Source organism: Eptatretus burgeri, chromosome 15, assembly GCF_056783735.1.
Source record: "Eptatretus burgeri isolate ZD-2024b chromosome 15, Ebu_testis_v1, whole genome shotgun sequence".
Lineage (NCBI taxonomy): Eukaryota > Metazoa > Chordata > Myxini > Myxiniformes > Myxinidae > Eptatretus > Eptatretus burgeri.
In genome coordinates this window covers 545,473-558,537 of record NC_140975.1, presented here as the reverse complement: position 1 = coordinate 558,537, position 13,065 = coordinate 545,473, and the positions used below count along the sequence as shown (strand labels likewise).

Here is a 13,065-nt window from a genome sequence, read left to right as displayed (position 1 = left end):
TAAATTCTCTCGAACTACTACTACTACTACTGCTACTGACATTGACATCTACTCAACATGGAATCTGGAACACTGACGAGTTCCTCTTGTGAAGCCCATTTGTATATACCAATTCCCCTAAACGCTGCTGATACGCCATTATACGGTAGCTGCAAGTTAGAAACACGTTCAGTAAGTTCTGTGGTCGTCCAGAAGACGTCAATCAAATTCGTCTAAATACGCCAATGTGCGTTTGAGATACGTTACACATAGGTTCAAAGCACGCTACTCATAGGTTCAAAGCACATTACTCGTAGGTTAAAAATTAAGTTTCGGGTATGCTAAACATTACCTCGACGTGTTTCGACTTATGAGTAACTTACAAGTAACATGTGGCCGACGTGTGTAAACAATTGCGGAGCGTGCCGAGAACTTATGCCAGCGTATGCGGAACTTGTGAGCCATACGTCGAGTACGTCGTAAAATTTTCAGCATGCTTGAAATTTCACGACGTACTAGACGTACCACGTAATATGCTAGCGTACTTCATTGTTTTTCATCGTGCTCCTAACGTATACACAACTTACCCATACCGTATTCGACGTGTCCCAGCATTTTAGACACATTTTTCATAGGTCAGCATACGCTGGCTAAATCGTCAAGGTGTGACTGCGATGTTGACACTTCCAATTTTCAGGCGGTTATGATTTAAATCTGCGTGCGGCAGGTTTTTAACAGAGAACGCCACGAGTTCGTCGGCGATACGTGCAGCGCGCTAAGACTAAGTTAAACTATCGTTGGGCATAGGTTGTGAACGCCGACAACAGGCTAAGCATTCGTTGGTATAAGTTATCTATAAGACAACGAAACGTTCTGTGTACGTTACTAATACGTTATGCATATGAACAACACGTTATGAATACGACCAAAACTTTTTTAAAAACCTCAAAACTTCAGCGTACGCCAACGTTTTACGTGCATTTTTATATGTTGCCATTCCTGGCTAAAACGTCAAGGTGTGACTGGGCCTTAAATCATGACAATGCATTTATACTTACAGGAAAAAGACTTTAGCCTTTGGCTGGCCTCGTTTACGATAATCAACTCCTGAGTCGAGCTCCACACATTCACAGAACTTCTGCTGGGGACATGTACAAGAACTTAAGAGTTGACATGCCATGTATTGTGCATCTACTTACAGGAAATACAAAAGATACATGAAGGGTTTATTTTTGTAAACGTCAGGGAGGCTCGTGGAACAGCTAGTACGAGTACACTGATCGGACCAGGCCGCAACAGGACAAAAGGAACAGCAAAGAGAGGGGGAAAACACCAACAGCAGAAGCGAAGGACAAGACAGAGGGAAGAAGATAAACAATGTGTCTGGGGAGGAATAAGGTCAGGAGATGATGCATGGGGTGGACAAGATGGCTACAGAAGGCAACACTCACGAGGGAAAACTGGAAATTTGGAAGGAGGAGTGATTGGGGTGGGTGGGGGTGAAGGAAGTTAACAAGGGAAAATATCATGGCTTTGGATTAGGGATGAACTAAGATGGTGGTTAACAGCTATGTTGAAGACCTGGAGGGAAGAATGAGATTGAAGAGAATGTGGAAGTTTGTTCCACAGGTGGGAAAAATGAGGAACAAATGAGTGTAAGGGAGCAGTGATTCTGGATATAGGTAGTTTCACCAGAAGAGGGTTGATGGTGGACCGTGTGAGCCCTGCAGAAACCTGGGAGGGAAAGAGTCAAGAGAGGGCAGAGGGTGCAAGACCAGAAAGGAGGCATCAGTAGTCGGAGAGATCACCGACCTGTTTGCTATGACAAAGCGAAAGGCTCCGAGAATCAGCTTCATCGCAGGAGATTCCAATAACCTCAAAGGCCATGGTTTCCATGGCATCAAGCTGAGGAAGATGTGAGGCAGGGGAGCAAGCCCAGAGAGTAGAGCAGTACTCCATCAAGCTGCAGATGAAGAAGGCCTGACAGATAGACAGTTCAGGTGTGCCAAGGAAGAACTTTGTATGATGGAGGATGCCAAGTCAGTGGTTGGCTTTGGAGACCAACTTTGAAATGTGGTTTTCCCAAGAAAGCCCATGGCAGATCGTGAGATCAGAAGTTTGAATGACTGAACTTCCTCAAGAGGATTGTTAAGAAAGTAGAGAGGAGGGTTTACCAGTCAGTCCTTTCGGAGAGAGATAGAATGTGAGATTTGTCAGGATTGAAAAACATATTCCAAGTATTTGATCAGCTTGTGATTGTTTTTTTTTCAAGGTCTGAAGAAAGGAAAGAGACCGCAGCATGCCTGTCTAAAGGATGAGGGACGTCACGGCAGAGGGTGGAGTCATCAGCAAATAGATAAAAACGATTTTCAGAGAGTCAGAGAGATCATTGATGAAGCTCAAGAATAGGACCGGGCCCAGAACACAGCCTTGTGTATTCCAGCCTTGACAGGGAAAGGAGATGAAAGGATTCTGTTGAGTGCCACATGTTGGCTGCATAAGAACTCAGTAAACCAAGGGTGGAGTTGACCTTGGATGCCATAGGCAGAGAGTATGGATAGCAAGGCAGGATGCAGGACTAACAAAAGCACGAGATATGTCCAGAGATACGGCCCTGAACTCATGTCTGACATTGCGGGCCTCCGTCCATTGTTGGGTGGATAGAATCAGCATGTCCACGGTGGAGTGATCTGGTCTGAAACCAAATTGGTGATCTAAGATGAGGTTGTTGGAGAAAAGGAATGATTTCATATCAACTACGATGATGGATTCCATGACCGAGCTGATAATTGGAAGTAAGCTCATCGATCTGTTGTTAAGTGGATTCGTTTTTGCACTTTTTTTTTTTACCTCCGTAACCAAAGGTGAACAGAGGTTATATTTTCACCCCATCTATTTGTTTGTTTGTCTATGCCAGTTAAAAGCGAGATGATATGGCCAGTAAGCATTGCTTGTGGTATTTGTGGATAAGCATTGGTAAATGTCTATAAATGAACGATCAAAATTGACGGTTACAAGTTTTGTTTGTTTGAGCACAGATCGGTGAATTGTATGATAAACTGCTTGACGTAATGAGCTAATTTTGACTTTGGATGGGAGTATTTTATTGTAAACTGTCTGATGAGATTCGTGAAGATGCTGGAACGTTCCACGATGAAGGTTCCAGTATAGACGAGAATCACATTTGCGGTAAAGGCACAGGATCATTCTGTGTTACTATATAAACCCACAAGAGGGAAATGTAGAGAGATAGGTGATGGGGAAAATTCCTTTTTAAACAAGTTTTTCTTTTTCTTTTAATGTACGCACTGTTTGCTCAATGCATACGAATCATCATCAATTCCTTCTGTCCAATTACTATTCATTTCTTTGACTTGAAAAGTCGATAATCACATTGTCTTAAACCAAGTATATTTACCGGGACCTGTAACTTTATGCTTTTACCACCCTCTATCTCCCACTCTCTTTCTGTCTGTGTTTACCTCCACTCTAGCCTCTGAGTCTGCTTGTAGTATCTTGTGTCAGGCCTCCTCAATGATTTACGTCACAACCTTTTGACCAGTATGATAAAACGTCGAAGATGCCTTTCCCATGTGAAACCAGTCTCATCAAGGCCAGTTGTAGGTCATCATGACCAAAACTCCCCTCTCTTCCCTTTGTTCTCTCAACCCCCCCCCCCAAAGCATATATATATATATATATATATATATATATATATATATATATATATATATATATATATATATATATATATATCGCAAAAATTTAAGCTTAGTTTTAGTGCAAATCATTGTGAATGTTTCCACGTTTCAGCGCTTTGGACTCTCGTGGTACCACAAAATAAATGTTCTTTGATCGAATGTACATTCCTTGTGGACAGTGGATCATTTGTGTGTTGCAAAATTGAGTAATAGCATTTTACACTGAGTCTGCTTATTAATTCCACAACACGGGTGACATGTGACAAGACATATGTATCAATCGTCCCCGTGCTCGATTTAACTCTGATGAGTGAACAAGGTGTTTACGTCCAGAGTGGTTGTTAACGCGTGGAGCTGAAAATTATAATTCAGTTGATTAAAGCTTATTAACATTGTGTATCGGGAACGAATTCCTTTGAGCTCTTCAATCATCCTGGACGGGACAGTGTACGAGAGAGAACAACGAGACGCGAGTGGATCGTTGGAAGGCCCCGGCGGACGAGGTGAACACTCGTGAGTTTAGCCGGCAGGACAGGGACACTGGGTGGAATTAACTCAAAGTGGGAATCGGAATTGGACATTGTATGTAATGGTGAACTTCCTCATTTGTATCTGTTGATTTGAAATTCAAGTTTCAAAAAAAAACAAAACATTACACTGTTGTGTTAACTGTAACGTCACTCAGAAGTCACAGATGCCGACTGACAAAGATCCATTTGATTGCTAGCTGACCTGTACGATCGGTCATACTTGTGAAGTGCAAAGCTTGGATTGCAGTCGTTTAGAGAACGAGCTGGGTTCAGCACCACGAGCAACATATACGTACACTAAAGGGAAGGAAACTCCAAGGTGTATACCCAACAGTCTATCTGCCTGTGAGCAGAATATCTCAAAAAAGTTGTAGACTTATTCGGACGAAATTTGATGGAGAGGATGGGTAGAGGGATTTAGCGAAAAACGATATTTCGAAAAGTTATTACAGATTCAGACGAAACGTCTTTTACAGGTCGGTTGTGTGACAAGGATGAACCAATTCGATTTTGGTGAAGATCCGAGAATTTTCAAACGATTCTTCACTACTGAGAGATCGGGCCAAAAACGATGTATAGCACAATATCTCAAAAAGTCTGGATTAAGGTCTGGATTCAGATCCAACCCATCAGTGGAATAGAAAATGTAAACTCTTCAGCCTGGTGGAGGTATGTACTCTCCCATGGAGGTGTGCATTTTGCCAAGTGTCACACCATGAGTGATTTTTCATAACTTGCGAAAAATCGATGATTTTTCAAGTACATTGGTTAGTCTTGTGCGTTGTTCTGTCTATCTGTCTCCGTCAGTCAAACGCCTACAGGTCACAATTTTAAACCGATCTTAATGAAACTTCACCACATGGAAGAGTTCGTCAAAATCAAGAAGGCCATTGTTTAGGAGGTCCAAACCTCAAAAGGTCAACATAACATTATCAAATTTCTAAAATCCTCAATTTTCATCCAATTGACTAGAATTTTTTGCCCGGTGTTGGCTTAACGGTTAGGGTGGTGGGCTTGGGATCCTCGGATCCCGAGTTAAAATCCCGCTCAGCTGTTGAATGAATACCAGGTGGGGTTGACTCTGCCTGTCATCCTTCTGAGGTCAGCAAAATGAGTGTCAGCTTGTTGGTATCCTGTGTCAGAGTGGTGAACCATCCAGGATTGTGTCCAATAGCCAAGGAGACTGCTGAGGCAGCACCAATGCTCTGCACAGAGTATGGTCCCAATGGATGGATTGGAAAATTGAACAGGATTTGCACATAAGGTCACTGAATTCAACCACCAATTATTTTTGAGATCAACATAGGCCGGATTCCTAAAATTGTCAATTTTCAACCGATTGACTTGGAATTTGAACAGGATTTGCGTATTCGGTCATTGAATTCAGCCATCCAATTATTTTTAAGGTCAAATTTGTTTTACGGATTTCGGAAGTATTGTGCTATGTACGACGTCTTTTTCTTGTTTGTTTGTCTGTCTCTATGTCAATCGCCGACAGGTCACAATTTTAAACCGACATTCACGAAATGAAAGAGTTTGTTGTAAGCAAGAAGCCTACTGAGTTTGAGGTCAAAAGGTCAAAAGCTCAACATCTTAGGTGAGATTGCTAAAATCCTCAATTTTCATCCGATTGTCTTGAAATTTGAAGAATATTTATGCATCAGGTCACTGAATTCAACTAGCAATTCTTGTTGAGGTCAACATCGACCAAAAGGTCAACATAGGCCAAAAGGTTATGACCGTTTTTACAGCCATTTTTCCCTGCTATGCAGGGGTTTGGCTTTTTCTTGAGGCAATGTTTTATGGCCGGATGCCCTTCCTGACGCCAACCCTGGTCGCCTCTTACGACACACAGGTATATGGTATACCTATTCTAACCGGGGCATACACCGGGACCAGTACACTGGCACTCATTTCGCCAACCTCGGAAGGATGACAGGCTGAGTCAACCCCCTGGTGTTAATTCAGCAGCCAACGGGGCTTGAACTCAGGACCCTTGGATCCCAAGCCGCCACCCTAACCACTAAGCCAACACCAGGCTTAGGCCAAAAGGTTGACGGGCCAAATTTCTAAAGTTCAAACTTTTCATAAAATGTATTAATATAAATCAATTGCAAGGAAAAGTTGTTCACAATCCATTGTAGGCAAACGCATATTTGTTTTTCGACTGAAAACATGGGGGAACAATCGATATGCTCCACCCCCACCCACCGACCCACTCCTCTCCACTCCCTCAAAATGTGAAGGAGGTGGAACTAGACACCCAAGCTTTTAGGTATAAGAAAGCAATGTAGTTAAGAAAAGCTGATGCAGGAGTACACAGTTAAGGTGGTTCAAGTGCATACCAGGGACAGGAAGTGACAAACTATTGACAGAAACAAGGACACGTTCTCCTGGTCGACTTCAAGAGCAAAAGCAAAACAAGGAATTGAATTAACAAGAGAAGGTTTCAGAAGGGAGAGGTACAATGAAAAAGCATGCTAAAGGCACAACCAACCATGTCCTTTAGTGTTGAAACAAGAAACACACCAGAATTGTCAATATGAATAGTAAATAGTTATAAAGGTTCAGTGTAATAATGTATCCTGAAGAACAAAGTGTGATACCTTCAGTATGGCGATGAAAGGAACGAAGTTTACTCTCTGAAGACCATGCTTGTAAAGATCTGCAAGTGCAATGTAAATATGAACTCTGAACTAATGATGAATGTTACAAATAAAATGATCAACAGTTCAAGCCAAACATGCATGAGCTCACTAGGAACACAAAGAACAATCGCACAGGAACACAAACAGTACTTGTATTTGAGTGACATTGATATGAAAACATGGTGGTGTAAATGTAAGAGTAACATGAAGAAGTGGTGGTGTAAATGTGTAAATGTAAGAGTAACATGAAGTGGTGGAGTAAATGTAAGTTAAATGAAGAAGTGGTAGTGTAAATGTGAGCAATATGAAGAAGTGGTGGTGTAAATGTGTAAGTAATATGAAGAAGTGGTGGTGTAAATGTGTAAATGTAAGAGGAACATGAAGAAGTGGTGGTGTAAATTTGTAAATGTGAGTAATATGAAGAAGTGGTGGTGTAAATGTGTGAATATGAGTAACATGAAGATAGTGTGTAAATGTGTAAAAATGACCAATCCGAAAAAGTGGTTGTGTAAAATATAAAGAAGTGGTTGTGCAAATGTGTAAATGTAAGAGTAATGTGAAGAAGTGGTGATGCAAATGTGTAAATGTAAGTAACATGAAGAAGTGGTGGTGTAAATGTGAGTAATATGAATAAGTTGTGGTGTAAATGTGTGAAGATGAGTAATATGAATAAGTTGTGGTGTCAATGTGTAAATGTGAGTAATATGAATAAGTGGTGGTGTCAATGTGAGTAATATGAATAAGTGGTGGTGTAAATGTCTAAATGTGACCAATATGAAAACGTGGTTGTGTAAATGGGAGTATGAAGAAGTGGAGGTGTAAATGTGTAAATGTGAGTAATATGAATAAGTTGTGGTGTAAATGTGTGAATATAAAAGTAATATAAAGAAGTGGTGGTGTAAATGTGTGAAAATAAAAGTAACATGAAGAAGTTGTGGTGTAAATGTGTGAATATAAAAGTAATATAAACAAGTGGTGGTGTAAATGTGTGAAGAAGAGTAATATGAAGAAGTGGTGGTGTAAATGTGTGAAGAAGAGTAATATGAAGAAGTGGTGGTGTAAATGTGTGAAGAGGAGTAATATGAAGAAGTGGTTGTGTAAATGTGTGAAGAAGAGTAATATGAAGAAGTGGTTGTGTAAATGTGTGAAGAAGAGTAATATGAAGAAGTGGTGGTGTAAATGTGTGAAGAAGAGTAATATGAAGAAGTGGTTGTGTAAATGTGTGAAGAAGAGTAATATGAAGAAGTGGTGGTGTAAATGTGTGAAGAAGAGTAATATGAAGAAGTGGTGGTGTAAATGTGTGAAGAGGAGTAATATGAATAAGTGGTGGTGTAAGTGTGTGAAGGAGAGAAATATGAAGAAGTGGTGGTGTAAATGTGTGAAGATGAGTAAAATGAAGAAGTTGTGGTGTAAATGTGTGAATATAAAAGTAACATGAAGTTGTGGTGTAAATGTGTGAATATAAAAGTAATATAAACAAGTGGTGGTGTAAATGTGTGAATATAAAAGTAATATAAAGAAGTGGTGGTGTAAATGTGTGAATATAAAAGTAATATAAACAAGTTGTGGTGTAAATGTTTGAATATATGGGAAAAATGAAGAAGTTGTGGTGTAAATGTGTGAATATAAAAGTAATATAAAGAAGTGGTGGTGTAAATGTTTGAATATATGGGAAAAATGAAGAAGTTGTGGTGTAAATGTGTGAATATAAAAGTAATATAAAGAAGTGGTGGTGTAAATGTGTGAATATAAAAGTAACATGAAGAAGTTGTGGTGTAAATGTGTGAATATAAAAGTAATATAAAGAAGTGGTGGTGTAAATGTGTGAATATAAAAGTAACGAAGAAGTTGTGGTGTAAATATAAAAGTAATATAAAGAAGTGGTGGTGTAAATGTGTGAATATAAAAGTAGCATGAAGAAGTGGTGGAGTACATGCGAGTAATATGAAGAAGTGGTGGTGTAAATGCAAGTAATATGAAGACAACCACCATTTCCATTTATATTTTGAAACATTTACATGCACATTTCCACTTGCACGACCACTTCTTTGTGTTCCTCTTATATTCACACATTTACTCCACCACTACTTCATATTACTCACATGTACTCCACCACTACTTCATAATACTCACATGTACTCCACCACTTCTTCATATTACTCACATTTACACCACCACTTCCTCATATTACTCTTCTTCACACATTTACACCACCACTTCTTCATGTTACTTTTATATTCACACATTTACACAACCACTTCTTCATATTACTCTTCTTCACACATTTACACAACCACTTCTTCATATTACTCTTCTTCACACATTTACACAACCACTTCTTCTTATTACTCTTCTTCACACATTTACACCACCACTTCTTCATGTTACTTTTATTCACACATTTACACAACCACTTCTTCATATTACTCATCTTCACACATTTACACAACCACTTCTTCATATTACTCTTCTTCACACATTTACACCACCACTTCTTTATATTACTTTTATATTCACACATTTACACCACCATTTCTTTATATTACTTTTATATTCACACATTTACACCACCACTTCTTTATATTACTTTTATATTCACACATTTACACCACCACTTCTTTATATTACTTTATATTCACACCACAACTTCTTTATATTACTTTTATATTCACACATTTACACCACAACTTCCTTATATTACTTTTGTATTCACACATTTACACCACAACTTCTTCATGTAACTTTTATATTCACACATTTACACCACCACTTCTTTATATTACTTTTATATTCACACATTTACACCACCACTTGTTTATATTACTCTTTTATTCATACATTTACACAACCACTTCTTCATATTACTCTTCTTCACACATTTACACAACCACTTCTTCATATTACTCTTCTTCACACATTTACACAACCACTTCTTCTTATTACTCTTCTTCACACATTTACACCACCACTTCTTCATGTTACTTTTATTCACACATTTACACCACCACTTCTTCATATTACTCTTCTTCACACATTTACACCACCACTTCTTCATATTACTCTTCTTCATACATTTACACAACCACTTCTTCTTATTACTCTTCTTCACACATTTACACAACCACTTCTTCATATTACTCTTCTTCACACATTTACACCACCACTTCCTCATATTACTCTTCTTCACACATTTACACCACCACTTCTTCATGTTACTTTTATATTCACACATTTACACAACCACTTCTTCATATTACTCTTCTTCACACATTTATACAACCACTTCTTCATATTACTCTTCTTCACACATTTACACAACCACTTCTTCTTATTACTCTTCTTCACACATTTACACCACCACTTCTTCATGTTACTTTTATTCACACATTTACACCACCACTGCTTCATATTACTCATCTTCACACATTTACACAACCACTTCTTCATATTACTCTTCTTCACACATTTACACCACCACTTCTTCATATTGCTCTTCTTCACACATTTACACAACCACTTCTTCTTATTACTCTTCTTCACACATTTATACAACCACTTCTTCATATTACTCTTCTTCACACATTTACACAACCACTTCTTCATATTACTCTTCTTCACACATTTACACCACCACTTCTTCATATTACTCTTCTTCACACATTTACACAACCACTTCTTCTTATTACTCTTCTTCACACATTTACACCACCACTTCTTCATGTTATTTTTATTCACACATTTACACAACCACTTCTTCATATTACTTATCTTCACACATTTACACAACCACTTCTTCATATTACTCTTCTTCACACATTTACACCACCACTTCTTTATATTACTTTTATATTCACACATTTACACCACCATTTCTTTATATTACTTTTATATTCACACATTTACACCACCACTTGTTTATATTACTTTTATATTCACACATTTACACCACCACTTCTTTATATTACTTTTATATTCACACATTTACACCACCACTTCTTTATATTACTTTTATATTCACACCACAACTTCTTTATATTACTTTTGTATTCACACATTTACACCACCACTTGTTTATATTCACACCTTTACACAACCACTTGTTTATATTACTTTTATATTCACACCTTTACACAACCACTTCTTTATATTACTTTTATATTCACACATTTACACCACCACTTCTTTATATTACTTTTATATTCACACATTTACACCACAACTTCTTCATGTAACTTTTATATTCACACATTTACACCACCACTTCTTTATATTACTTTTATATTCACACATTTACACCACCACTTGTTTATATTACTTTTTTATTCATACATTTACACCACCACTTCTTCATGTTACTTTTATATTCACAAATTTGCGCCACAACTTCTTTATATTACTTTTATATTCACACATTTACACCACCACTTCTTTATATTCACACATTTACACCACCACTTGTTTATATTACTTTTTTATTCATACATTTACACCACCACTTCTTCATGTTACTTTTATATTCACACATTTACATCACCACTTCTTTATATTATTTATATTCACACATTTACACCACCACTTCTTTATATTCACACATTTACACAACCACTTCATGTTACTATCACAATCATTTTCGGGTTTTATTTACACATTTCGACATTTCCTTCTCCATGTTAACAGCTCGGTTTAATTTCAGTGTTTATGACATTCTCACCTTGTTATCTCAAACGTCCATTTCACTTCATCATTATATTATGAAAGTTTGTTGAAACAAAGCAAATCAAGAGTCCCATGAAAATGGAATTACACTAAAACTCGTAACGGATTTCACGGTTTGACCATAAACACATAAACACTGTCCGTGCGTGTATGAAAATGCTATGCACGGTGGTTGTGAATTTCCAAAATAGCATCGAGAGATATTAGTCGAGTAACAATGTCAATGTTCTGGATAAATAAGTTTAAATCTGCTTGGAAATCTGCTAACATCACTGCCCTGCATAAAAAGGTGCAAAAACAGATCCCTGCAACTACAGACCAATCAGCCTTCTCCCAATCATCAGCAAGGTGATGGAATCCATCATCGCTTCAGACATGAAATCCTTCCTCTTCTCCAATGGCTTGATTTCCAATCATCAATTTGGTTTCAGACAAGGTCACTCTACCCTGGATATGCTGCTTCTGCTCTCCCATCAATGGATGGAGGTCCTCAATGCCAGACAGGAAATCCGAGCCGTATCCCTGGACATATCACGTGCTTTTCACACAGTCTGGCACCCTGCACTACTCACCAAACTCTCTTCCCATGGTATTCAAGGCCATCTCCACTCATGGCTCGCAGACAACGTGTGGCCCTAAATGGAGTTCTTTCATCCCCTCTTCCTGTGCAGGCTGGAGTTCCTCAAGGTAGCGTTCTGGGCCCTGTTCTTTTTCTGGTTTTCAACAATGATCTCTCGGACTCTCTGGAAAATCCTCTATTTCTCTTTGCCGACGACTCCACCCTCTGCCGTACCATCTGTCATCCCTCAGACCGGCAAGCAGCAGCTTCTTCGCTCACTGCAGATCTGGATAAAATCACAAACTGGTCCAACACGTGGAACATGTCTTTCAATCCAGACAAATCTCACACTCTCACTATGTCTCTTCGAAAGGACCATTTAGAAAACCCCCCCATCCACTTTCTCAACAATCCTCTGGAAGAAGTCTTTTCTTTCAAGCTTCTGGGCCTCACTATCTGCCATGACCTTTCCTGGGAAAGTCACATTTCCAACCTCGCCTCAAAAGCCAGTCGCCGACTGGGAATCCTCCGTCATGCAAAGTCCTTCCTCGGCCCTCTTGAGCTCCTGACCACTTACAAAGCTTTTGTCCGTAGCCTGATGGAGTACTGCTCTCCCCTCTGGGCTGGTGCTCCTGCCTCCCACCTTTCTCGGCTTCACGCTGTCGACACCAGGGCATTTAAGATCATCGGCATCTCCCGCAATGAAGCTGAGTCTTTGGGCCTCTCACTCAATCACCGCAGGTTGGTCGGTGGTCTTTCTGTCTTCTTCCGACTCCTCTCCAGCCATTCCCCCCCTGCTCTCTCTGCGATTTGTCCCCACCACATTTCCACAGGGCGCTCAAGGTCCGCCAACAACCCCCTTCTGGTAAAACTACAAAAATCACGAATCACTGCTCATCTTCACTCTTTCATTCCTCTTTTTTCCTGCCTTT

The 13,065-nt window shown here is 39.1% G+C and overlaps 1 protein-coding gene across 7 annotated transcripts in view; it reads right to left on the bottom strand.

Moving 5' to 3' along the window:
- Window positions 1-13,065, bottom strand: part of AFG1L (AFG1 like ATPase) — a 53,668-nt gene that overhangs the window by 30,337 nt on the left and 10,266 nt on the right. For 5 of the 7 annotated variants that reach the window (XM_085857638.1, XM_085857634.1, XM_085857633.1 and 2 more), the window contains exons 7-8: window positions 6,817-6,875; window positions 1,038-1,120 (exon numbers count right to left, since the gene is read on the bottom strand). In XM_085857638.1, the coding sequence (XP_085713764.1) occupies window positions 1,038-1,120; window positions 6,817-6,875 (142 nt within the window). The remainder of the gene's footprint in view (window positions 1-1,037; window positions 1,121-6,816; window positions 6,876-13,065) is intronic. The other 2 variants (XM_085857637.1, XM_085857632.1) reach the window with 1 other exon arrangement.